Source organism: Lampetra planeri, chromosome 4 (assembly GCF_965212315.1).
Source record: "Lampetra planeri chromosome 4, kcLamPlan1.2.h2, whole genome shotgun sequence".
In the NCBI taxonomy this organism is placed as follows: Eukaryota; Metazoa; Chordata; class Hyperoartia; order Petromyzontiformes; family Petromyzontidae; genus Lampetra; species Lampetra planeri.
Window position 1 is genome coordinate 23,802,766 of NC_136110.1, and position 26,006 is coordinate 23,828,771.

Genomic DNA, 26,006 nt, shown 5'->3' on the forward strand with positions numbered 1-26,006 from the left:
ACTTGTACCATTCATTCAACTGCCACACCGGGAGATTGAACCAGTGATGTTGCCACAGTGATGTTAACTACCTCTTCAGGTATACAGGATGGCGTGGGTTCGATCCCAACCCTGACAACTGTATATTTGTAGTTGGCACGTTCTCCCCGTGGTTGCGGGGATTTTTTTCCGGGTGCTCTGGTATTTCTCTCCACATGTAAAATCGACATGCCTTTATAGTATTTGGCTGCTATACATTTCCACATGATAAGCCACTTCGCAGAACTATGATTTGTGGTCAGGTCGCTTCTGAAAAATAGCTATATAGCTCAGTGGGCCTTACCTGTAATTTTTATATATATATACTTCAGCTTCATATTCTTGGTTCTTTCGGTAAAGTCACGTAGAAGGAAAATAATAAAATAACATAAATATGAAACAATAAAAATTCTCACGACGTTTCGACTGCAACACAAGCAATCATCATCAGGTGTGAAATATTTCAGCTTCGTTTAAATTGCAAGTCCAATTGTAAATTATTGTTTTGTTTGCATTCATAATGACAATGAATTGTATAAATATATCTATTTGTAATGAAAATGGACATGTAAAACGGCGGACTCGTGTCATACGTGTGAATGGGACATTTGTTGCAGGCATCACACTCAGCACGCACCTGTGCCTGGATCCGGGCGTTCCTGTGCATGGACAGCGTCACGGCACGGATATGTCAGTCGGCTCCATGGTCACCTTCAGCTGCAACTCCGGTTACACCCTCAGCCACGAAGAGGCCCTGATCTGTGACAAGAACCTGCAGTGGAGTCATCCCATGGCCAGTTGTGATGGTACAGTCACCTGTATTACAACACCACACCTCTGGAAACAATCTCCCAAAAGCCATGCGCACAATCGGCTCCATCACTGCATTCAAGTCACAACTGAACAGCACATCTATTTTAACTTGTCATACAACTAACTCGCATCCACAACCTGCTTTTATTTTCATATTTTAAACAGCTATAGATAGTATATGTATGTTTTTTTCATTGCTTAGAATGCTCTATTTTTATGTTCATGAGTATGCATGTGATTGTCTTCCTTTGAGGGGCAGATTTGTGACAGAAAGCAACAATAATATTAACTTGATTTGACATTACCTTGGCGTTCGCCGCCTGTTGCAGACATTCGCACCTCGAGCCCAGCAGCCGCCCTGGTTATTAACCGTGCGGAGTAACTGCTTCACAGTGTACGCTATGGATGCCATGAGGTTGTTTGAAAAAGAGTAGGCCATGTGTGCCACGGTCCACATTTGCCAAGTTTGATAATTATTTGCATATTTCTCAATTGGATAAGATTGCATCGTACATAGCCCCCCCCCCTACCCCCCTGGCAGACTTTACTCTTCTGTAAAACATGGTACCTTAATTAAATTGGTGCATTATAGGAATAGCAAGAATACCAAATGTGCAATGTTGTTATGAATTGCTTAACTTTGTTTTAACTTGCTGTCACATATATATGTATTATTTGCCATCTGTACATTCTAATGAATTAGCTCACCATTCACCATATTAACTGTAGGTCTTGCCTACATGCAGAATATATGTTTGCATGCAGTTCGTGTAGTAGCATCTGTGTCTGTCAGTCTCATCTCTATTTCTGTCTGTCTTTTAGCCATCATTATGGCATGATAATTCTTTTCTGATAGAATATTTCTGAAAGTTGATCAGCTGTGCAATTACGTTCTATTTACAGTGCTCATTATGCTTCACTGAATTGTGTAGCGCATCAACCTTTTTGGCTTCATGTTTTGGCTATTCACAAAGCGTAACACGTGATTAGGGTATTTTATGAAATTATATTGTTACGTAAAAAATGTGGTCTTGTAAATTGTTGCAAATGCATCAGTTATGCATGTTTCTGATTTAATGGTTAGTATATTTTTAATTTGCTAGAGAAATAAGAGAAACTTTAATGTGAAAACAGATTTATATTATGTATTTAATTAGCATACGTATATTGAGTACACGTGGATATATATATACATATCTCATGTATATTGCCTCATTATGTTCTTAAATTCAGGTGACAATGAGACATCCAACAGGGTATTAAAATCTAGCTGTGATTTATGAATAAGTGGCCATATCTCAAGTTTAGATGCCTTCAGAGGAACTTTATTGGGTCCCTAGACAGGCTCTAGTCAGAGAGTACATTGCCTCCCAATGTATTTTGGTATGTACATAGGCTGATGCCGTAGCCCAAGAAGCCATCTTGAACATCTTTAAAATGTTTAAAATATAACTAGGCGCTCGTACTATTGCATTTTCTTTGCAAAGATGATACACGAGCTTATGTTGACGGAAATTCAACTGCAATGTTCTTTCGACTATATTCATTAATGCATGATGATGATGTAACTTTGTTTATAACTATCTCATTATAAATGCTTTCTAAATGCGGTTGCAACTTGCCTGGTTGGGCCAAGCCCCAACTCGATGAAAACAGATATTTTTTTTTTAAAGAATCAACAACAATTACGTGAGCATTTTAACGTTTCTAAGAAGCATTATTTATTTTTTCGCTTAGATTGCGTGCAACTTTGCAAAAGGCAACTATTCTTCGTGGGAACTAAACTCGTTTCCAGTGTAGTAGCCCCTGATAAACAGGTGCGAGCGATTGCGCAACTTTTCTGCTATCTGGGCTAACCCCTACCGGCCTGCCGTGAAGCGATCAAAATTCAGTTTTAAATGAATTTATGACAGGGGTGCTTGAAAATGTTCCTTAGTCGTTTTATCTTGGAGGTCAAGTTGCACAGCAGTGATGGTCCATTAGCCTGCCGTGCACCCGCTCGTCAGTGTACATATGTATATCGCTTGTATTTATTACATTAGTCCCATACAGTGTTTCATTCTTCCTCAGTCTTAATGACGTGTTTTTGGTGACACTGCGTTGGCAGTGGTGCACAAACACATTTACGAAAACTCGCATTCGTCAATAACATTGCTTTGAAAGGGAAATAAAAAAAACAGCGATGGCCCTTTTTTGTAGCGTGATGTACTGTGGCCTATTACATATTGTCATTTAAAGGCAGTGGACATGATGAATGTCTTGAATTTCTACTCTTATTAAGTGCATTTTTTTATTTCCTGCATGAGAATGGCATGAAGATTACCGTGCTCCGCTTAATTGGCACGTGAACAATGTTCCGGTCAGAGTTAAAAAAAAAGCTTTCGGTGGCCTTTCTGGCTTACTCCAAATACTGGCTTTCTCAAGTCTGGCTTCGTGAGGTTTTTCCACTATATTTGAAAGCTCGCGTTGTGTTCTGCTCGCTCTAGGTGCAATAATAACGTCGATAGTGAGATTCCGCAGTGCTGTGAAGAAAAAAAAACTCAGCATGTTGCCCACGAGGCATTATCATACGTGCATGCGATATCAATAAGCCTCGCTACATAATAATTCAACCTCACTATATTGTATTCATGTCATCATTGCTTCCACCTGCTGAATGATAAATGTGCTTAAAGCAATGTCCAGCCTTTAACAGATTAACTTATGGATCAAAACACAATTAACGCATTTCGGTTACAAAAAATGAATGTGAGAATTTTAATTCGTTCGAGGATTGAAGCGATTGCTTGTTTACGTGCTACGTTCATGATTGCTCTCGGTCTTTGCTTTAAAATTCTCCTGTGTGTGTTTTGTCAAACAGCACCATGTGGCGGATATATCCATGCTTCCAGTGGAATAATCCTATCCCCAGGGTATCCAGATTACTATCCTAATACTCTCAACTGCACCTGGACGGTGGAGGTTTCCCATGGGAAAGGTAATGCCAAAGGTTATAATGTGTTGGCTGTATTTATGGCACCTGCTGTGATGGTTAACAGCAGTGCCACAAAATAATTCATTACCGTGCCTTCATATTGTTCCAAATATATTTGGCAGGAAGTATTTGCTGTCATTAAATATGTAATAGATTCACAGAGCAACCGCAATATATTGCTGTTATTGATACATTATTATGCATACATTACATTGCTATAGCTATATTGTAACTTTTTATTTGTAGTGTGCATATTAAATCTGATCTTAACACAGTATCAGAATTTAAGTTTGTAAAGATATATAATTAGTTGACACTGGCATATCCAAAATACAAATATATAAACAACCATATTGTTCACCCTTTTCAGCCACTTAAGCGATCATAACAAATCAAGCACAACGAAGCATAAACGTGTAATGGTTCAACTGAATCCAAAACGTGGACTTGGAGGCAACACATTTATTCAGTTCCAACACATGGGATAACTTCCCCTTAACAGAATAACAAGCTAAGGTGGTGACCACCCGGCTAACTACACTAGTTACTATGTAACTGCTACTACGGACCAGGACCAACGACTTCGGCCCGGGTCCACGTGTTGGAGACTCGTTGAATGGAGAACGTCGATGAAGGGTTTCTTCCAGGATGAACAACAACCCTGGTCCCTCTCGGGACCCTGCTTATATTCTCTGTGGCGTGGACGGCTACACCCTTGGCCACGTCCACCTTCCAGAATCCTCGAAAAGGATCTGGGTCCCAATCACGTGACCCCCCCCTAATCCCCTCTTGGGGCCCCTCTGTCAACTTAATGGTCACGTGTCCTCCCGGGTCAATCAGAGTGCCATGGCCTCACACAACCTTATCCTACGGTCGGCACCCACACACCCTGTCCTGTAGGGTCGGCACTGCACTTAAAGCATTGTGCCATTCAGCGCTATTATTCAGCGCACGCCATGCCCCTCTAGGGCCGGTACTGCACCCACAGCATGTTGACATCCAGCGATGTCACTACAAACGTAAATAACAAATCACCACAGTATTTCTAAACAAATTCTGGTCACTGTGGTTCCCATGAGATTATTTGCTTACCCCTTGTTCATTTTACTAAAGTTATTCTTTCAATGGCAAATAACAATAACCCATCTTATGACATAAAGTTTTTTTTATTTACAGTATTTGCATGATTCTATTTGTATAAGGAATGCATAAAGCAATGCAAAACTATTTGGAATGGTGCTGGAGAAAGTGTGCATGGCTCTGGCCCTTTTGTTAGTGAGTTGTCTTCTCCGGTTATTATCGTACCATTTGGTTTGTGCATTACAATGTTGAGATAGCTACAAGGCACATTGCCATCTGTTTGGCTACAAATCAATATATTAATTTACAAAAAAGGGCAATTCACGAAATGTATCAAAGCAATGCCAATGCAAAAATTAGATCGGAGTTTAAAATCTGTCAAGATATATCAGCTTCGCCAACATGAATAAACACTCAGAAGAAGCATTGTTACACAGGAGGGTCTTGAGTATAGTGTATGGGTCACCAGGCAGTGGTAGGGGGGAGGTCAGCTGGGCAGCCTACTGGGCTCCAGCTTGGAGGTTTCCATGTTAGTCACAGCAAATGGCGTATTCATGACTTGATATGCGTTCATTTACAGCGGGTAGGAAACAAATGATCATGACGATTGTAATCTTGAATCTCACAATGACTGTGACAATGACAACAGCGCTGTGACCACAGCATATTGATTGTGCTGATATTATTATTATCATGCAACAAATGGACATCACCCGTGCTTCTGCTTCAGGAGTCCAGTTTACGTTCCACACGTTCCACCTGGAGAGCTCTCACGACTACCTGCTCATCACGGAGAACGGCAGCTTCTCCCAGCCCCTGGCTCGCCTCACGGGCTCCACGCTGCCCCCCGTGCTCCACGCGGGCGTCTACGGAAACTTCCAGGCACAGCTGCGCTTCATCTCCGACTTCTCAATGTCCTACGAGGGCTTCAACATCACCTTTACGGGTGAGGAGTGGCGCACCAGTCAGCTGTGAACAGAACCACATGGTGCACGCAGAGCAGAGGGCACACATCCGGTGGCGGCTGAATTGGGTCAGGGTTTGGGGGTTAAGATGCTGTCGTCATGGTTAACACAATGTACTTGCAATCCACTTCCATGAGATCTCCCGACATGGACACATTTCTTAGATGTTCCCACCTCCATTCACCGAAAATGATAAATGGGTACGATATAGTTAATTTATTTGAAGGGTTGTGTGTAGTGGGTAAGGTGTGGGTAATCTCACCCACACTTTGCCTTCTACGATGGAGGCCAAAATACCATTTGGAGCGGTTCTCGAGGGCTCCCTTTAGTGACAAAAAGACAAGACAGATCCCCTGTATAGCTTTAACAAACTGTAGGGGCAAGTGCTGTTAGCGAGCACCAGGTACTCATTTGAGGCTGAGTCGACCTAGGGGAGGCCCAGAACCGGTTCAGATAATCGTCATTGGTGTTGGCCATGAGCGGGAATCGCACCCGGGTCACCGGGTTCGTAGCGTAGCGTGCTAACCGCTACACCACCGCTCCCTTTAAGTGAGGGCCTGTTCCCACAAGCAGTGGTGCGAGCAAGTGCAGGGATTCACCTTCACCCTACTCTAGGAGCCGAAATATTTTATCGTTCACTAAAGTGAAGCCAGCATTACGGATGCAGCCCCCTAACCTACCCCGACTACAATTGCACTCGGAGTGATGCACCTGCAGTAGCTTACCACTGCCCGTGCCATGTGTGTTCAGAGTACAACCTTGAGCCGTGCAAAGACCCAGGCATGCCAGCCTACAGCCGCCGAGAGGGCTCCAGCTTCACGGTTGGCGACGTGCTCTCTTTCTCCTGTTTCGCCGGGTACCGGCTTGTTGGCATGCCGAAGCTGACGTGCCAGGGGGGTGGGAGGCACGTGTGGAGCTCTCCTCTGCCGAGGTGTGTGGGTAGGTGGACCCACACCCCGATTACCGCACGCACACACTTGTCACAGCTAATGAGCCGTTTTTGATGCACGCACGCACGCCAAGGTGCTATAATATGTCAAATACAATGGTTCCTATTTTGTTTTTACGTCGTTTGTAATTTTCCTGTTAATCTACTTTTCTGTATATATGTAGTGCTCGAACCGACACGACAGCTTCTTGTCTTTCCTCGTTACTTTATTCCGCGTATGTTGCTCAACATCTCTTCCATCAACACCGCTCAATGTTCCTCCGCTCACACCGCCCCACAACTCTTCTCCCCGCTCGCTCGCCACGTTCCGTTGGCCTCGCTCGCTCCCCTCTACTCCTCCGTCGACTCTCCTCTCCGCTCTCTCTCTCCAGTTCGGCTGCTCTTTATCAGCTCTGCCGTCCCACTCCGTGGTAACTACATCAGCTCTCCTTCCACGCTCCAGCTGCTTCCTACTCTCCGTCGTCTCACTGTTACTCTACTCTTCTCCACTGCTACCCTACACTTCTCCACGGCTACCCTACACTTCTCCACTGCTACCCTACGCTATACTCACTCTGCTGCTCCGTCTCTCCATCTGTTGTCTCCTCCCAGGCACAAACTCCCGTCTCCTCCACAAACCCCTGACTGTATCCCCGAACCAATTAACCCCTAATTAATCAGGGCATCCCCCGCGACGCCACTCGCCCCCAGCCCCCCCTGCCACGTGGCATGTTTTTCCAGACACACTGGCGCCGTTCTCCGACAACAACCCCTCTCGGCCAATCAGCGCCCTGCACCCTTAATTACCCCCTGCCACCTGCTACCACCCTTAGACATCACGCCACCTTAATTTGGACAACAACAACGACCAGCCAATCAGCGCCCTGTGTCCTCATTTGCTCTCACTGTCCGCCGCGTGCGCGCACACCGACCCCAGCGCGTGAAGCGTATCTCAAGCACTACATATATATGGCACTGCAAAACGAACCCGGAGATCTGTATTCGATTCCCAGCCACAGCTACAATGAGTGGCGAGTGTGAATGATTTGTGAACCAGCCGTGCCCAGCCCTACCCTTCACCAACCTGCACACACTCGTGTGGTGGAGTATAGTTAAACAACCCCGATGACCAACATGGCATGGGGAGGCATTCATCCAGCAGTGGATTGTTGAAAGGGCTATACATGTAGAAATATACTTAGTCTATTGTTATTTGTACTTGTACAATGTTTCATGTGTCCATTTATTTCAATGTGTTGGGATTAAATATAATTTTTGGATTAACGAAATGTAAATTGAGATTTAATTAAATGTGCATGGGTGGTTCAAAGGTCAGAGTGCTGAGCTGACACAGGTTGGATGCTGGGTTCAATGCATGAGCTCTGAGATACATGAAGTCTTAATGCTCAAGTTATCTGTACCTTCCATATAGTGTTACCTATTCCAGTTAATTAAAATAAAAGCACATTCATATAACTTTCCCTTTGAATGTGTATAGAATATTTATATTTTTATTTACAATAAATGTGTGCAACTGATTAAATATATTTCCACCTGTAAATTTGTTTTAAAGTACATGTATAGCCATTACTAAATTAAATATCAAATTACCACAATTAACTGTTTTTTTCTAATATTTTAAATGCAAAATGATGTGAGATGACAAGTAATAAAGGAGTCAATATTAGAATTTGTGTATGTAATATCATAACCACAAAATAATGAAGTCTTCAACTATTTCCATATAAAGTACTTAGGTTTATGGACAAAAATGAGAAATTGCATGCAGCAAAAACATGTATTGCCTAACCATGAATAATAACTAGATTGTGAAACAAAGATAGCGATGATGCGAGGTTTTGCATATCATATGCATGTTTGAACCATCTGACAAACCCTAAGGGCATGTTGTCATAGAAACATACAAAAAAAATCAGCTTTTTAAGACTTTACAGATTTTACGTTAAAATTAGCATTGTGATAAACCCCCTTCGCTGCATTGGCATTATTTATTAAAATGTTTAAATCAGGAGAATAGAGTTCATTTTATTTATGGAAGTGTGTTGGATGCTTTAGACAAATACAACATATACATACGTGAATAAAGGAAACTTCATGTTTCAAATGGAGTCCTAAACATTTGGGGAGAATTCTTTAAATATTAACATTGAAATGATATGAATGTATCTAGTAACATTTAAAGAACTGCTATGGGTGATACACACCCTATAAAATAGCATTAATTTGAAGGAGACAAGATAAATATTCATACATTATAACTGATCGTTACTATAAACCTTGAAAATTCCTTAGAAATGGGCTAGTCAGGAGCCGACTACGAGTGGAGCGGAGTGGTCAATTGGTGGTGCCACAATTTTGTCAGGCCCCTCTGTCCTTGTAAATTGACATTAATATCAGCACACCTGGTCCTTGCAACATCTGCTCCACGTTCGCTTTGTGCCAGTGTGCAAGGACAGCAGAAGTTGTCAATATTCCACTGATACCAACCCATCTGCTATGCGGATAGAAGGTTCTTTGAGCATTTGAAGCATGAGATGAAATGTGTTAAATGGAACAAGTGGTTTTCTTTTCGCAATTTAGCTTCACTTTAAAACGGCTAATGCATTTTTTCAAAGTGTATTAAGACACTTAAAACACACTTCAGACGCTGGTTGTAATGAGCTTTAATCTTCATAGGCTATAAATGTAACTGGATTCGTGAAATGAATGCCTGTGATTTTTATTTTACATTTCCACATTGCCCTCGGATAATTTCCACAATTTAATTATTCATTATTTGGCAGTAAATCTGTTTTATGGAAAGAAAAATGGAGAAATGACCTCAAACCCACCTTTAACAATGTCATATTGGAACAACGGGTGACAGTTATCGGTATTGTGATTACAATTATAACGATGAAGATACTAATCATGTAGACATTGAAATAGGCATTGGCATCACTCACTTTATTGAAATGATCTTGCGGCATATTGGTCAAATGCCTATTCCTCACTTATATAATACATTCTTCATATCAGATTATAATCTTTTTATCTTTATTTATCGCACAATTCTTAAAATTGTACAAATAAATATGTGTCCATTTAAGCAACATCATGTTGCTATGAACAATATAAAAGTGTTTCCTGTAGATAGATATATGCATATAGATTTATTTAATTGCTGATTACAACCCCAAATTGTGTCGTCAAAAATCACTTCTGGTCGTCATTTCAACAGGCTTCTCATTCCAACACCCCTGACAGTTCTGTCAAGCAGTGCAGATGAAGAGAGGGCAATTGCATCCCATTCATCCTGTGCATCTAATTACACATATCTTGCTGCAAAACCAGACTTATCCGAACTAAAGTGGGAAATAAATGTAGTGTTTGTTAACATTTTTTACTTTTGTAAAGTCATTGAGGGATGGCGATGATGTGGGGAGGCAATCATGGATTTAATCATGTCCAATGGTGAATACCAAGATGAAAGTTAATCGTGACCGGGCTGAGTTCACTGGATCACTGAGCTTCAGAAGCTGCTTTAAACAATTGTGACTGCTCAGAGTCTAACCCAGGATTTCAGTGTTGTTATCGGAGTGCTTAAACATAGCCACTAGCTTCCCGAGTCACCCAGTCGACTGATTGGTTCTTAATCGGGAAGCAGATAGGATCTGGATGTCATGCAATCTGCAAACCTGGTAGCTAGTTAATCTTGTGGAAAACAAGAGGAGACAACTCTAAAACTGTTTTGAATTGTTTTTTTTTAATGATTCTCTTCATTGCCCATTATGAATTAGGGCTATGCAGCCAGCAGAGAGTGACTCACTTGTTTATGTTGCAGGTTCTTTAACGCCCCCATTTTAGCACAAAGTGTGCTTTGGGAATACCCTGAAGCGTTACCGAGCAGTTGTAGGAATACAATTGTCGATCCCATGCAAACCCATTCAGTGGCAAGCATGCCAAAACGACTGGCAAATCCAGCCACATAGAGAAAACTATGTCATTGAGATGCAATGACCTGGTAGTGATAATAATGATGATGAGAATTATGATACTGATGAATATAATGGAAGAAGAAAAACAATACAAAAAAGTCCACGATGTTCATAAATTATCAGATTTTGAATTTATGTTTGCTAAGGTCTTAGGATGTTATGACATGTAACTATTTTTTATCATTGACAATTTTAATGAGCACAATAATTAAATAATATACATCACATCGTATATGTATATGTTAAATACAACTGCATCTCCAGACACTTTGCCGGAAATTTTGGATGTGTCACCTGCACATGAAAACAAATGAGTCTTGACTTGAACAAGAGCAGCAGAGTCTCAGCTGCACAAAGTTTGAGCGGAATAAATTTCCAGACCCTGTGAACAGAAGCCAAGATGGAGCGACCTCCCATGGAACAAGGTTGACTGTGGGTGGCTTTAGAAGAAAGGCGCCTTTTATTGCTGGAGCGGAGACAGTGTGCCATAGAGCAGATTGAGGCGAGAGGGGAGCGGTAGAGGCAAGGGCAAGATCGTGAATAATTTGAAAACCAAACACTGAAAACTTAAAGTGGATCCAAGACTTGACATGAAGCCGGCGGAGAGATTGTCATACTGGGTTTATGTGATAATTTCTTACCACCTATGGTTTAAGTATTAATGTTCTACAAAATGCCATGCTCTTATCGACTACTGGATGAAGGCCTTCTCAAGCCATAGCTGTCTGCCAAAGTCTTAAGATAATAATTTATAAAGCGCCCTTAAACAATCGTTCTCACATCAAACTGCTGTACGTAATTAGATTTCCTTATTCCTTCTCCGTGATGGATGCCCTTGTTGGTATTTACCCTCCTTTAGCTCCCATTTGTTATTCTCAACCACCAGCCATCAACCCATTTAGTGACGTATCCTGCCCAAGCCCACTTACTTTTCTTAAGTTATAATTATGTCTTTAATCTGCATATGTTTTTTTTTATCTATGTGTTCCTCCATGAAAATTGTAATTAACTCTGGAATCATTGCAGTCATCTATCATAAACCCAGGCCTAATTAAGATAGAAAGTAAAAGCATGAACAGCTACACTGAGGTTGCATGAACAAAGTACCAAAATACATTGTATAAAGGGAGCCATATAAGTAGACACGATGTTGCCAAAGTTGTTCACGGAAAATGTATGATTAGTTGAACAGTGTTGACATACGCATGACTTAGGCAATCATCAAATTGCAGTCCATAAAATTGTTGTGATAAGTAGTTGTGCTATTATATTGTGAACATTGGTGAGCATATCTTGCTAATTCGGGTTTTCATGTGTCCATTGCCACCCTGTAGCTGAGTGTGGAATGTCAAGCATTGGGACGGATGGAGAGCTCCTATCTCCCAATTACCCCGGGAGCTACGACAGGAAACACGAATGCATCTACACCATCGAGACCGAGGCTGGCAGTGGCATCCGACTCATGGCTAAGACCTTCCGTGTGGCCGAAGGAGACGTTCTTAAGGTACTCTGTGCACGTGTGCTCATATTCGTGGGGAGCAGTGGTGCAGTGGTTCGTGCACTGGACTACTAACCAAGCGATCTGAGTTCGATTCCCAGACATGGCCAACGTCAGTGGCCAATATCGCCACTGATCCTGGGTCTCCCATAGCTTGACTCAGCCTTATATAAGTACCTTGTGTGCTGTGTAGACATCAACGCTGGAAAGACAAAGACAGCCAAGCATGGTACTTACTGGCCACACTATTCCCTTGATCACTGGAGTGACCTTAATAGGTGCTTGCTAACAGCACTTTGTCATATTTGGTGTTTGTAACGCGTGTAATTGAATGTCATTTGCTACTAACCGCATGAGGATCAATTGAAACAGTATTTGTTGTGGAACACACCTGTAACCCAGTGATGTACAAGATGAGTTTGTGGATTACATAGAGGAAAGACATTGCGTTGAGTGTCCCCATAAGCACGAGCCTACTCACAGCACATGGTGCCCTTCCACATGGAAATTACTCTTTTTATGGATGCAAAAACACAACTTTCCCTCAGTATAATAGTAAATGCAAACCATGAGAAGAATTTGAGAATGTTGTCATTTCGAGGATGTGTTTCATCTGTACCATTTTATATTTGGGAGCGTATGAATATTAACATTTACAAACACTACTGTGTAGTTTAACGCGAAGGCTTTCGCGACCAATATCATCCATGATATATGTTTTTTTTTTATATAAATGTGTCGTTAAACCTGCCACCACCCAACACAGCCAATGAGTAAGGTTTGTCACATAAACAGAACATGCCAATTCGTTACTAGTACAGCACACCGGTGTGTTGGTTGGGCCAAGCTACAACATTTACAATCTGAGTATGACGTTTTGCCAGTAATTACAACTAGCTTCATCAGACAACAGCCGGATCTGTGTAGGTTTTCGCCATTTTGCTGCATAGCTGTGCTGCTGTGTTTTTGGATTGTACTGCATGATATCTCACATTTTGTTCCACGTGCATGAGGCTTCTTTAGGAACTGAATTTAGCAGCTTACTCTTTACCTTATTTATATTGCGTTTATTTAGCTCTCTAATGTACATTGTAAAACGTGGATTGAAATATCGGACATTGTGCCAAACAACCAGCGGTAACAACCAGAAAACGCATCAGAGAGATTCCATTCACAAAGTGTAAAGCATTGTTAACTGAATAATTGATTGCGTGTGTGATTTGCGCAGGTTTACGATGGAAATAGCAGTTTGGCACCGCTCATTGGGACGTATTCCAAGACGGAATTTCAGGGTTTATCCGTTAACAGCACTTCCAACCGTCTGTGGCTGAAGTTTGACACGGACTCTGAGGGCACAGAAAAAGGCTTTCGTCTGATATATTCAAGTAAGAGAAATATGAATCACAATTTCAATTAATGAGCCATTTGTTTACCAATAATCACATCATGTGTATGTTGACTGCATGGTAATACTATCAGTTTGTTAGAGACTATTTGGTGCTGGAAATAACTTTAACTTGTATACATTATTCAACGTGGTATTTCCCAACGTTGTACCTTATTGCGCACATTTTCAATTGTTGTGTTTTTATCAAAGTTGTTGGTGCTAATGACACCCAATTGTTTCATGCTATCAGCAGTATACATGAGATTTATTTAAAATTAGCCAAAATGCATGTCTTTAATTACAGTCTGCTTGAAATTTCATAGAAGACATCAACAACAGACATGTCAATGTTATTTTGTGGTTTGTATTGGTTGGAACATGCACGCAGAATGATAGTTTAATGATATTATTTACAGGACTAATGCACATCTGTTTAACATATGTGATAAAATGTACACTTCATTTAGTAATACCTAAAATGACACTTTATGGCAGCCAACAACATAAAATGTAACAATTAAAAACCAGTAAATGCAGCCAGCAATATATTACCTAACTAGTTTGATGCCTTGTGCTCACAAGAACAAATCTTTACACAATTCTTTGTGTCAGTAATATTGAATACATTTTAATTTTAACATGAGTTTAGTTCATCACGTATGCTTTCGCGACCAATATTATCTATAACAAAGGTTTTTTTGGGTTAGATTAATTTAATATAGATGCATCAATCTTGATTTGAAGCTTTCGTGACTGCAGGAATCCATACTCTTTGGTTCTTTCGGTAAAGTCACGTAGGTATAAAATTAAATAAAATAGATCACAACGTTTCGGGCGCAACACAAGCGTCCACCTGATGACTTTACCGAAAGAACAAAAGAGTATATAAATGCATCATTAACCTGCCACCACTCAACACAGACAATTAGTAATGTGTGTCTGGTACCAAAAAGCTACCAATGAATAACTAGCATTATAACGATTGAAAAACTGGTCATTATAAAAAAAATCAAAATGTAATTTTCATCACGCCCCTTGGTTGTCAAATTCAGTCTCCAACTTTCATTATCTACTCTGTCTGGCCTCTCTATGTATGTGCTATGATATATGAGATATATATTTTTAAGCCATAGTGTTATTGATGAATGTGGTTTTTTTTACAGTCATATAAGTATTCACCAGGGGTGGCCAAACCACGGCTCACGAATCACGTGCAGCTCCAGGGCAATTCGTGTGTAGCTGCACTAGAGATGCAGACAATTGTTTTACTTTCCAATACTGCATAAGTGTATTTGAAGCAGCAAAAAACATCTGCAGAAGCTGGAGTGGCCTAATTACACTCTCCGCTTACAGACATGAGTATTCCTGGGACACTCCCGCAGATTTCTCAATTCAAAACTCCATAGCTAATCAACATGAGCGACCTGGCTGTCCTAGACAATGCATGTGTTAAGTCGCACGCATCTTGTGGCTCTTGGCCATATTTTGGCACGTGGCTTTTAGGGTCAGGAAGTTTGGCCACCCCTGGATCATACACAGTCACCTTAAATGACATTGTAATTACATGTATTCGTGCTGATTTTAAATGTTGAACTTCAAACTAAAAGTACGGTATTTACCGTTGGATTATATTTTATATCTTGTGATAAAAAAGAAGAGAGTTTTATCACCTCTCATAAAAAAGATAAAATGAGGCTCATAACATAACAGGCCTCATAACAAAATAAATGGCTGCCACATTCCGAACGGCATTTTCTGTTTCCGATGTGCGGCATTTTTTAAAATCTTTCTCTCGTGGCAGGCTTTGAGTTGACCCACTGCAAGGAACCAGGTTCCCCAGAGTTTGGCTACAAAATACGAGAGCAGGGACACTTTGCTGGGGGCACAGTCACATATGGCTGCAATCCGGGCTACAATCTCCATGGCAGCAGAACTCTGACGTGCATGACGGGCAGCAGGCGGACCTGGGATCATCAGCTGCCGTCTTGCGTTGGTGAGCCAAGCACACTCAAATAGGGCTCGGTGTTTTAAAAAAATTCATTCATTTAATGTTTGATTTTGCCTTAAAAATAAATGTCTAACTCGGTTTTCTGAAATTGCATGTAGCTACAGTCTATTGTGGTTAAGCGGTCGCCAAGAGATGACAGTGAAACAAGAATGTTAGCAGACATGTTCGTATCGGTTTTATAAGTGTTATCCGGTGACATTTTATGTATGTTTAGCTTATTTTGCACCGTACATAGCCAACCATGGTAATTGGAGGTGCAAGGGAAGGACAACAAACTAAGCACAAAAAAGCAGTTCTAAATAAATTCGTTTAGATTTCGTATGGATTTTCTCTGGGATTTCTGGTTTCCCCCAACATGCAAACATCTGAATAAGGATTGGACAAATTTGTCAATGTAGGAACCTCATGAAAAAGATTGAAAACGTGGCGAGGCTTTTCTCGATTAATATGGCAAAATTAGTAAAAGGCAAACTATGGTATTAATATTAAGCTTGATTTTTCATATCATGCCAGAGCTATGATGGACCAACTTTGTAATGCATGCGGAGAGAGGATACTTATTTATTTAACATGCTTTCATGGACTATTTTTTGATCTAATGCTCGCACACCACGCATTCATATAGAGTGATATTTTATATTTGAACGTTGCTGGAAGCTAAAGGGTAATCTCCAAAACTTTGTTCCAAAAATTCTTCACATTAAGGTTTCTGAAGCAATGCTGAGCAATGTGACGTAGAAGATAGCACGAGCAATCTGCTACAGATATGCTATGAGGCAAAGCATATCTGTAGTATACCTCCAATGGATATGCTACAGAGAGAAGCAATCAACGTGATGTCAAATATAGAATAGTAAAACACGCATGCACCATTATTTATTGTAAAACTATCGATGTACAGTAACTAATGCATTGCACATTCATGTAATAGCGTTCTAAGGACACATAGATCACTACTTTAGCCCACCGGTGTGTTGAAGAGTGAATCCACAACATTTCCAATTTTGGGCAAATTGCCCGATGATGCTGGATGTAATTACCAGCGAAACATCGTACTCAAAAAATGTAAATGTTGTGGATTCACTCTTCAACACACCGGTGGGCTAAAGTAGTGAACTGTTTGTCTTTTGTCAACGTGACACATTTTTTACTGATTGGCCGTGGGTGGTGGAGGGTTGTGATACATTTATAAATAATGCGATCTCACCCAAATACCTTTATTGTGAATAATATTGGTCGCGAAAGCCAACGTGTCATTCTTAAGTCAGTTTTATTTTTCAGAATTAATGAAGTGTGGGCCATTTCTAAACAAATATCAAGTGCTTGCATGATAATATTTATGAATACAATTGTGTATTGTTTAAGTGAAACTATCTCACATGTATCATGCATTTATTTCATTTCAAGCACATAAACCATTAAACGTGTTTGATGGTGGCTTTAAAATCAGGTTAGATCCCTAGCTTGATTTGCAAACTATATAAAGCAATATTGTGACTGTTCTTCAAAGTGGTTAGCAACCGGTCACGATGTGGTATCTGCTTCTGCGTTCTGCATATGCTAAGCAATTTCCCCGACAGAAGGATGTGCACAAATTTGCTTTAGCTCAAAAAAGGAGAGCACGATTTTGAAAATTATAAATGCCACTGATGGCTTAATCCACATGTTCTTCCAGTGGATAAATGGGTGCTGATATTCCTATGATTAGGCTCCACTCTCTCGTGTGCATTGTACATTGTGATGGGTCAGACACAATCAGCATATTTTGTATCTGCTGGTCAAGAGGTCGAGAGACTGCAGGTCGCTGTGTTGCTCAGGTTTTGACACCTTGGCGTAATGATGAGCTTGGCACTGCTGAGATCCTAGCTTTGAATCTCGACAGCCACCCATAACTAAAGTGGGATTTGAAGTGTCGTGAGTTGACGGTCTCAGCTTGGTCAGCAAACACTGCAACAAAGGGTATTATTGGCTTGTGATACCCAATATTTACAAGGCATATGCAAGATATGGCCCATATGAGGATGAAGGAGCCCGCGGAAGTTACTTCAAAAGCAGTTTCTATGACATCAGGGTTTAAAAATGATGCCCTCTTACTTGCGATCTATTTGAGGAACATGATCTTCCACAAGGTGGTGCACTGCTTATTCATAATCATCATCACTGCCATCGCGTATTACCTGATATCACGCTTTGCACAAGTGTAAAACAAGTTCCGAATCGCCAACGGGATTAAAAAATTCTAAATTTGATGCTTTCGTGACTGCAAGGATTCATATTCTTAGGTTTTTTCAGTAAAGTCACGTAGGTAAAAAATTAAAATTAATAAAAGTATAATAAAAATAAAATAAAAATCACGACGTTTCGGAGGCAACACAAGCTTCCGACTGTTCCACCTGAAGACAGAAGCTTGTGTTGCCTCCGAAACGTCGTGATTTTTATTTTATTTTTATTTTACTTTTATTAATTTAATTTTTTTACCTACGTGACTTTACCGAAAAAACTTAAGAATATAGGATTAAAAAACACAAGTCAACAGAGTGCTGCACATGAGTGGTAACACACATGATCTTAGAATCACAATATTGTTTAAGACAACCAGTAACATAGTATACACTGGAGTGTGTACTAAACTAACAGAATAACTAGTTCATCGTGACATCATTACATGTGTAGAGGTGTTACGGGAGGGCGAACAAACACACCAGGGGTGGTTATGCCCGCACGCGGAAGGATGCTTACATCCACGTCCGCATCGTTTAGCCTGGGGGGCTGAAACGGCGCTGTGATCCCCCACGGCCCCACCCCTCGGGGGGGGGGAGTTGCTATATAAGGCGGTGAGCCGGTGGGCTCGGAGTTAAGTGTTTAGCTTAAACCAGTGAAGAAGGAAGACCGGCTAGATAGGCCCTGGGACTCCCCTGGATCGCCGTCCTTCTAAGGACCGACCAGGGCAAGCCAGTGGCGTGGCCCCGAGAGCCCAGAGCCGATGTTCTTGTAAGAGCCGGTCTGGGGACTCATGGTGCCGTAATCCCAGCTTGGCCAGAGCTGGATCAGCTAGCCTCCCCTATCTCTGTAGTGGAGGACCTGGGAGTAGGCTAGCCGGGATAGAGATCGTGGGATCTCCCTGTTAGACGGGTGAAGGGGCCAATACCCCTTCGAGTGTTGTATACCTTGGCCTGTATAGAGTGGAACGGTTAATGAATAAGTGTGCCTCCGACTACATCGTCCAAGTCTCTTTGAACCTACTACACATGCTTAACATATACTAAGTGACGAGCCACTGACTGCAAGTGTGACACGGGAACACGGACTTGATTGATAATTATGGCAGTTCTGAATAGTACTTTGTCTACTGAATGTTGCCCTTAGGACAGTTGGAATATAGTTGTAAGAAATAATTAGTTTATTAATTAAAAATTCAGTGACAGTATGTGAATGTATATGTGTGTGTGAGCAAGAGGACTTGGATCTGAATACGGAAATATCGCATACATGAATGCATGCTTAAGCTGAGCTATGTAATGGAAGATATAATTTTGGGTCATTTAGGTTCTGTCTTTCTATAAAATGCTTATTATATTGCTCACATTGCATTGCTAATTAATTCTTCTAATATAGGTTATGCTTCACATATCACACATTTACAATTTCTACAATTACATAAATGAGTCACATCATGCTCATTCGTAATTTTGTTCAAATAATATCGCATAGCGTTACACAATGTCTGGAACGAGCACATTTGGGTGCCGTGCATGTAGTGAGTTAAATGCTGAAATGAAAAAAAACACAGAAAGCAAGAAGATCATCTGAAACAGAATTGGTGCTGGAGAATATTTTTAAGACAGTTGCTTAATAATTAAAGCCAGCTACTGCTGGCATATCATTATTTAGGCACAGCAGGTTTATAATGACTGCAAAAAAGTTGAAATAGTTTCAGGGTAAAATAAACACGTGAAATGTTTCACAAGATGCATATATTTTTATTGGTTTAATGCAAAAAAGACAAGATCGTGTCTAATGGTCCATAGGGATATAATTAGACGAACAATATATAAATGACAGGGGAAGTCTGGACTGTAGATGATAAAACAGTTGTAGGAGTTTATAATTAATACAAATGGAGATAATTAGGCATGCACTGTATTACATTTAGTATGTTTTTATTCCTATTGTGTTTGTGATTGCAGAGTGTTTTTGAAATATTATGTGCCTAGATGAAGTACATTGATCAGCATATTGGAAATGTATGAAGATGCAAATTGGCAATTAAAGCATTTAATAATTAATTTACTCTTTTGTATATTGTTGATGGAGCAATTTGATGATTGGTAGTTGTGCAAACTCATTTGGTGATATGAGTATACCACAAATAGATTGTGCATTGCATAATGTAGTTTCAGAGGGGGAAAGCGTCCTCTCTCCCGATCCCTCTGTCACGTTATCAAAATATGTGTGCGAGCAGTCCACAGGCTTAGCCTAAAACGTATTTTCAACTGTCAGTCTCTAGAATCCAATTTATATAGCGAGGCAGCAAAGTTCTGCTTTTGCAACTTGAGGGGTGGCAGGGGACTGCACAGATTGCAGTAATACCAAAGTTTTGAGTCAGTAAAATTCTATAAACAAAAAAAGAACACTATAAAACAAGGGTAACAAATCACCTACACTGTAGCACACTGAAGCAGAGATATGCTTTCATAGATTTTCTCAATTACGATTTAAGCCATCAACAGGATCTCATTTTGGATGGCAACCTCCCATTTAAATCAGCCTGTCATCTGTGCTGAATGTAGCTCGCTAAGCTGCTGGAATCTATTTAAATAGAAATGTTCACCCACTAATAATGTTATTATCACTGGACAGTTACGTATGCATGATGCATAATCGTGATGATTTGTTTTGATCTAGCGCCCTATACTCGGGAAGTTCCAGAGCACTCTGCTTAGCATCACATCTCAACACATTGGAAAGGGTACCCCATTAGTGGCAGCTGCCCCTGTGGGTACAGCGTGATATAGCACCTGACCTGCAAGTGAGCATTCGTCTGTCAGTAGAAGGAGCATTCGTCTGTCAGTAGAAGGTGATGACTGCTATGTGTAATCGAGTAACTTGAGGAGCATTTTAGAATTTTGGCAATTTGCGCCCTGACGCCGATACCAAATGGCCTGCTCTCGCGAATGACGTCAGTGCATCATTAACAACCACTGTGAAGCAGTTGGCATATATTATCATAGTTACTACACCTGCAAGCATGGCATAATTTACTCCTCTTGGCTTGTGCATGGTACATGTAAACATGAAGTAAAAAATGGGCAGATGCCCCCCAGTATTTAGAAAGGGTAGACTAAACTAATTTGCTTTGCCCCCACAATAGCTTTCATGGGTCACCTTAATTACTGAGCGTGGGCCCAAATGGCAACTAACAACTGTAAAGGATGCCTCCTCGTATTTTCCTTCAGAAGTACTTTATTATTCAACAGTTCTGATCACCATTCATGGACTCTTCTTCCACTCCATTCTGCCACACGTCTCTCCTTTTGCAATCTTCGCAAGAGCCCCGTACTCACGTCATGCACCCTCCATCTTCTCTCCTCCCAAACCTCCTAGAATCTCTCCTAACCTCTGCCCAAGTTCCCTCTTTCACTAATACTCACTCCACCTCCTACTCTACCCCTAATGGTCTCCTTCATCCATTATTACGTTCCCGCTCTTTTCCCTTGAAAATGTCCTGGCCAGTCCCATGGTCCCTTACTCATTCCCGCGGTTCCTGGAGTGGCTGTGGCAATGGCCAATTAGCAGGGCTCCCGGCCTTACGTCCTGCCCCCTACGCACCTTCGCCCTTCTAAAGAATAGCCATCCTCAGTTGAATAAGATCTATACTATTGAAGTTAACCTTGACGAAACAGTGATGCACCTCAAGGGTGGTTGATACCAACAATAACGAACAAAAGCCCAAAAGAAAAACAGAACATCGACAACAACACAACAACAAAAGTGATAGTGGCATAATAATAGGTGCAGTCAATGGCATCAGCACGCAGGACAATGGCACCTGGCTGCTTTCAGAACGGCAGTCCTTAGGTGCAACTGTCATGGAAGCTGCCACTGGGTGTCCCTTGGGTCTGCGTTGGCTCCTACAGGGGCCCCTTGCAGTGGGTACAAACACAGACGGAGACGACTTCATTCCCCTGGTGTTTGCTGTGCATGTGACGGGATCACTGCTAGGGCTTGTGCAATTTGGTTGATGTGCTAATGGGGACCTGCTGGCAGTGCAGCCATTCCAGGTCACTGACCTCCAAGGGAAGTGTGTTTACTGACCTCGCCCATATCAATTCGTTGGCTGCCTGTGCCCTCTGGATGGTTTGTAGAGCTGCTTTCCGAGCCTTCCGTAAGTAGGTCACTGATTTGTTTAAGCGATGCTGACCATTCATCAGCCTGTGCAGAGACCTCCAAAGGCTGCATCTCAATGAGTGGTGTGGGGTCATGACCATACATGAGATAGAATGGCAAATACCCTGTGGCACCGTGTGGTGTGAGCCTGTACGCTGACAAAACCATCGTGAATTGGAGATCCCAGTCAGTTTTTTTTGTCTTCTACCTCGTGGTGCAACATATTTGCAATGGTCCAATTCAGATTCTCCACCTTCCTGTCAGTCTGAGGGTGGTACGGGGATGTACGCACTTCTTTAGTACTCATTATATCACAGTCATCTATAAACAGTTTGGACGAGAAATGTCTATCTTGCCTTGTTAACAAATGCTCTGGAGGACCCTTATCTAGCACATAGCCATGAATGAAAGCATGCGCGATGGATTGAGTTATCTGGTCCAGGAGCACTCACACCATCAGCCAGCAGGTACAGAATTCAACTCCTACAAGTAAAAATGTATTTCCTCTGGGGCTTTTTGCAATGGCCGTAGAATGTGCAGCTCTACCAACTCATTGACCCTGGACACCAGTAATGGATTGTAAGGGCACCTGGGTTGTGTGAAGTGGCTGCTTCCTGCATGCACACTTATGGCAGGATGTCATCCATCGATATACATCGGACATCATGCCAGGCCTAAAGAGAGTGCACAGAACCTCCAGACCAGTGAGGTGGAGGAGCTGGCCAGAATTAATCTCCATGTCCAGCTTATGTTGTAGAGGTGTTGGTACTATCAGGCCTTGGGCACGCCCAAATGGGCATCGGCTGAAGCAACCACCACCTCCTCATCAGATTCTCTGAGTCTGCAACGAGCCACGCCCATAATGCATGCGCAAGGAAACCATGGTGGTAGCTTCGACAACGTGTTGGCATTTGCATGCTGCAAATTCTTTCGATGTACAACTGAGTACAAGTATTTCTGCAATCGCTCCATCCATCTGGTCGATGTGCAGTGAGGGCTACAAGGCAACATAGTCTGTACACACTGTGAATTGGCGTCTATGCACAAATTCAACTACGGCCAAGAGCTCTCTACGGATCACACAGTGCTACTGTTTTGTAAAGGACAGTGCGTGGCTTCCAATAGGCAATGCCCACTTCTTGTCCCAGCTGAACTTGTGACAGCATGCCTCAAATTACAACATCGCTAGCATCATTATCCAGATGGAGAGTCTGTGATGTGCAAACACAGCTGCACGAAAGCAGCTTTTTCTGCAGGACCCCAGTTGAATCTCTGATATTTTTCCATTGAAAATATGAAATGGTTTTGCCATGGAGGCAAACTATTTTATGAACTGGCAGAAGTAATAAAGAAACCTTAATAATCTGTGGACCTCGGACACATTCATAGGGGTTGGCCACGTTCATACACTTGCTGTGTTTTGGAGATCCATGGCGACCCCTAACTCAAGAGACCACATGCCACAGATTACTCACTGAGCATTGCAGCAGATGGAACCTTGTGGGCTTTAGTTTTAAATTTGTATCCCCGAACCACGACAGGATGAGGCACAAGTGAACCAATTGCTCCTCAAAAGTTCAAGCAAAAACAGTGACAGCATCCAAATAAATCAAACCGATCTCCCATTGAAGCCCTGTGAGCACCACTTTCCATTAGGCATTGGAAACTGACCGGCACCATATGGAGACCAATAGGAAGGTTGTTAAATTTACCAAGTCCATGTGGGGTTATGAATACGGTGTTGGCCAAATATTTTGTATAGGGGGGCACTTGCCAAAATCTTGACCAAAAGTAAGGTGCACTAAAGAATGTTGCTCTCGCCAATGTGTCCAAAGAGTTGTTGATGCGTGGTAATGGGTACTCATCAGCCATCATTACTTTGAGCTGCCAGAAATCAATGCAGAATGGAATAGAACTGTCCAATTTATTTTTGGACACGAAAGGTGCCCCCCCCCCCCCCCCCTTGAGCTGGTGAATGGCGAAATAATCTTTGAACACATCTCCTGAACTGCCTAGTAAACCAGGGTATTTTCCACTGTGCTCGTCCACGAATGGTGGCCATGTCTCCTCTGTCGATGTGATGCTCGATTAAAGTAGTGTGTCGGGGTCATACATACTTCTGCTAAACATGTCAGCATGTTCTCACGGCAATTCACAGAGCGGAAAGACTTGGTCATTCAACAAATGATAGTTCTGCATGAAGATGCCTTCCATCCAAGAATCATCAATGGCCTCTGGTCAATTGCCACCACCATCTCAAATCATCCTCCATAGGTGCCTCAATCAGGTGATTAACATGCGCTAATATCATCTCTCCCTGTATGGTGGTAGCAGTGTCAGAGATATTTAGGACCTGCAAGAACAGTCCTTGGTTGTCCCATACTATTGTATCTGCTGCTGCTGCTAATGAGCTGCCACATTTGGCAAAATTAACACGGATGAAACTTCCTGAGCTGTGATTAGGTGGGTGCAGCATCCCCGTAGAATAAGCACCTGGGCGGCTGGAAGAGAAGTGATGAGACTCACTGACTCGAGCTTGCAAAGTGGGTGTTGTTTTTCCCAGAGCCTTCTTTCAAGAAAAAAATACTGAATCCCTGATGATGTCTCTACACAACCCCTGACACTATTCATTTTAATGGGCATACGGCACGAGAAATTATCAGTGCCCAGTCAACGGGGGACTGGGGGGGGGGTGCTGTAACCAACTAAGAACCTCGACTGTAAATTCTCCATTCACACACGGGAGCCATGACCTGCCCAATTATGCCCATACTGCCCCCATCTGCCACCACATAACAAACATGAATGTGAGACAATTGGCAGTATTGTTTCAGAAAAATATCGTGCAGAGTACAGGAAATAATGGTAGCCAAGGCACCCATATCGATAAAACTGATGCCTAGGATTGTGCTGCACCAGCACCGAGTTCTGCTGGACACCTCTTCAACAAGTATCCCACCGCTGCCACAAGATGTAAAGAAGGTTCCACGTATTTTCCTTGAGAGGTCCTTTATTGTCCAACGTTACTTAACACCATGCATGCACTATTCTTCTCCTTGTGAAATTCTGGCAAAATCCCGTGCTCACATCATGTGCCCGAATATCTTCTGTCCTCCAGAACCTCCTAGAATATCTCTTAACCTCGGTTCATGTGCCCTCTTTTGCTAATCCTCTCTACACCTTATCCTCTATTCCCATAACCTTTCTTCCGTTCCTGCCCTTTTTCCTTGCTAATTCCCTGGCCAATCCTCTGGCCCCTTACTCATCCGTGGCCAATCAAGGCTCCCTGCCTTATGTGCTGCCCCCAGCCCCCTAATCTGTACGGTGTCTCTGGCACCAGTAACTGCGCCTTCCGCCCTATGGCTGGTTGAATAAAATGTGGGGTGCACTTCTCGGCGTCGCTTACACAACTTTTAAAGTGTTTCTGTGCACCTAATTCCATCTTCTGCACTGTTTACTTATCTTCCTATGTCGTGTTGTATGTTAAACTTATTTCGTGCCGTACGTAGCCAACCGTGGAAAGTGACTACATCTACATAACAGTTAGCTGAATGCTGGTCATACTGTATGATAGAGGGTGTAAGTTTTGCTTGCCATGAAGATCTAGTGTTGTCCCAGACAGTGATGTGTCGATCTTGTGGCGACCTAACAAGCTTCCTCTCACATACTCTCAGTTCAGAATGGTATAACACAACACGGGTTTGTAGAGATTTCCTCTGAAATGAGCACACCCTATGCTGCCTGTGACTGGGGCACACTCATTGTCCACACTATCTCAAGCACGCACGGAGTGCTTTCCCTTGACACCACTAATTGCACGGTGTTGGCTATGGTCGTGTAAGCTGGCTTCTCTTGCTCTGTTGCACACAGCAACGTGGCTCCTCACGAGAACAAAGCAACGCAAGTCTGCACTTCAGGGTTCTTCTCAGCTTGCATCCCACCAATGGCCG

At 42.1% G+C, this 26,006-nt stretch overlaps 1 protein-coding gene across 1 annotated transcript in view; it reads left to right on the forward strand.

Annotated features, from left to right (window-relative positions):
* Nucleotides 1-26,006, forward strand: part of LOC144717850 (CUB and sushi domain-containing protein 3-like) — a 449,456-nt gene that overhangs the window by 311,179 nt on the left and 112,271 nt on the right. The window contains exons 19-25 of the mRNA XM_078593564.1: nucleotides 636-824; nucleotides 3,692-3,808; nucleotides 5,616-5,831; nucleotides 6,601-6,789; nucleotides 12,111-12,280; nucleotides 13,503-13,659; nucleotides 15,463-15,654. Coding sequence (XP_078449690.1) covers nucleotides 636-824; nucleotides 3,692-3,808; nucleotides 5,616-5,831; nucleotides 6,601-6,789; nucleotides 12,111-12,280; nucleotides 13,503-13,659; nucleotides 15,463-15,654 — 1,230 coding nt within the window. The remainder of the gene's footprint in view (nucleotides 1-635; nucleotides 825-3,691; nucleotides 3,809-5,615; nucleotides 5,832-6,600; nucleotides 6,790-12,110; nucleotides 12,281-13,502; nucleotides 13,660-15,462; nucleotides 15,655-26,006) is intronic.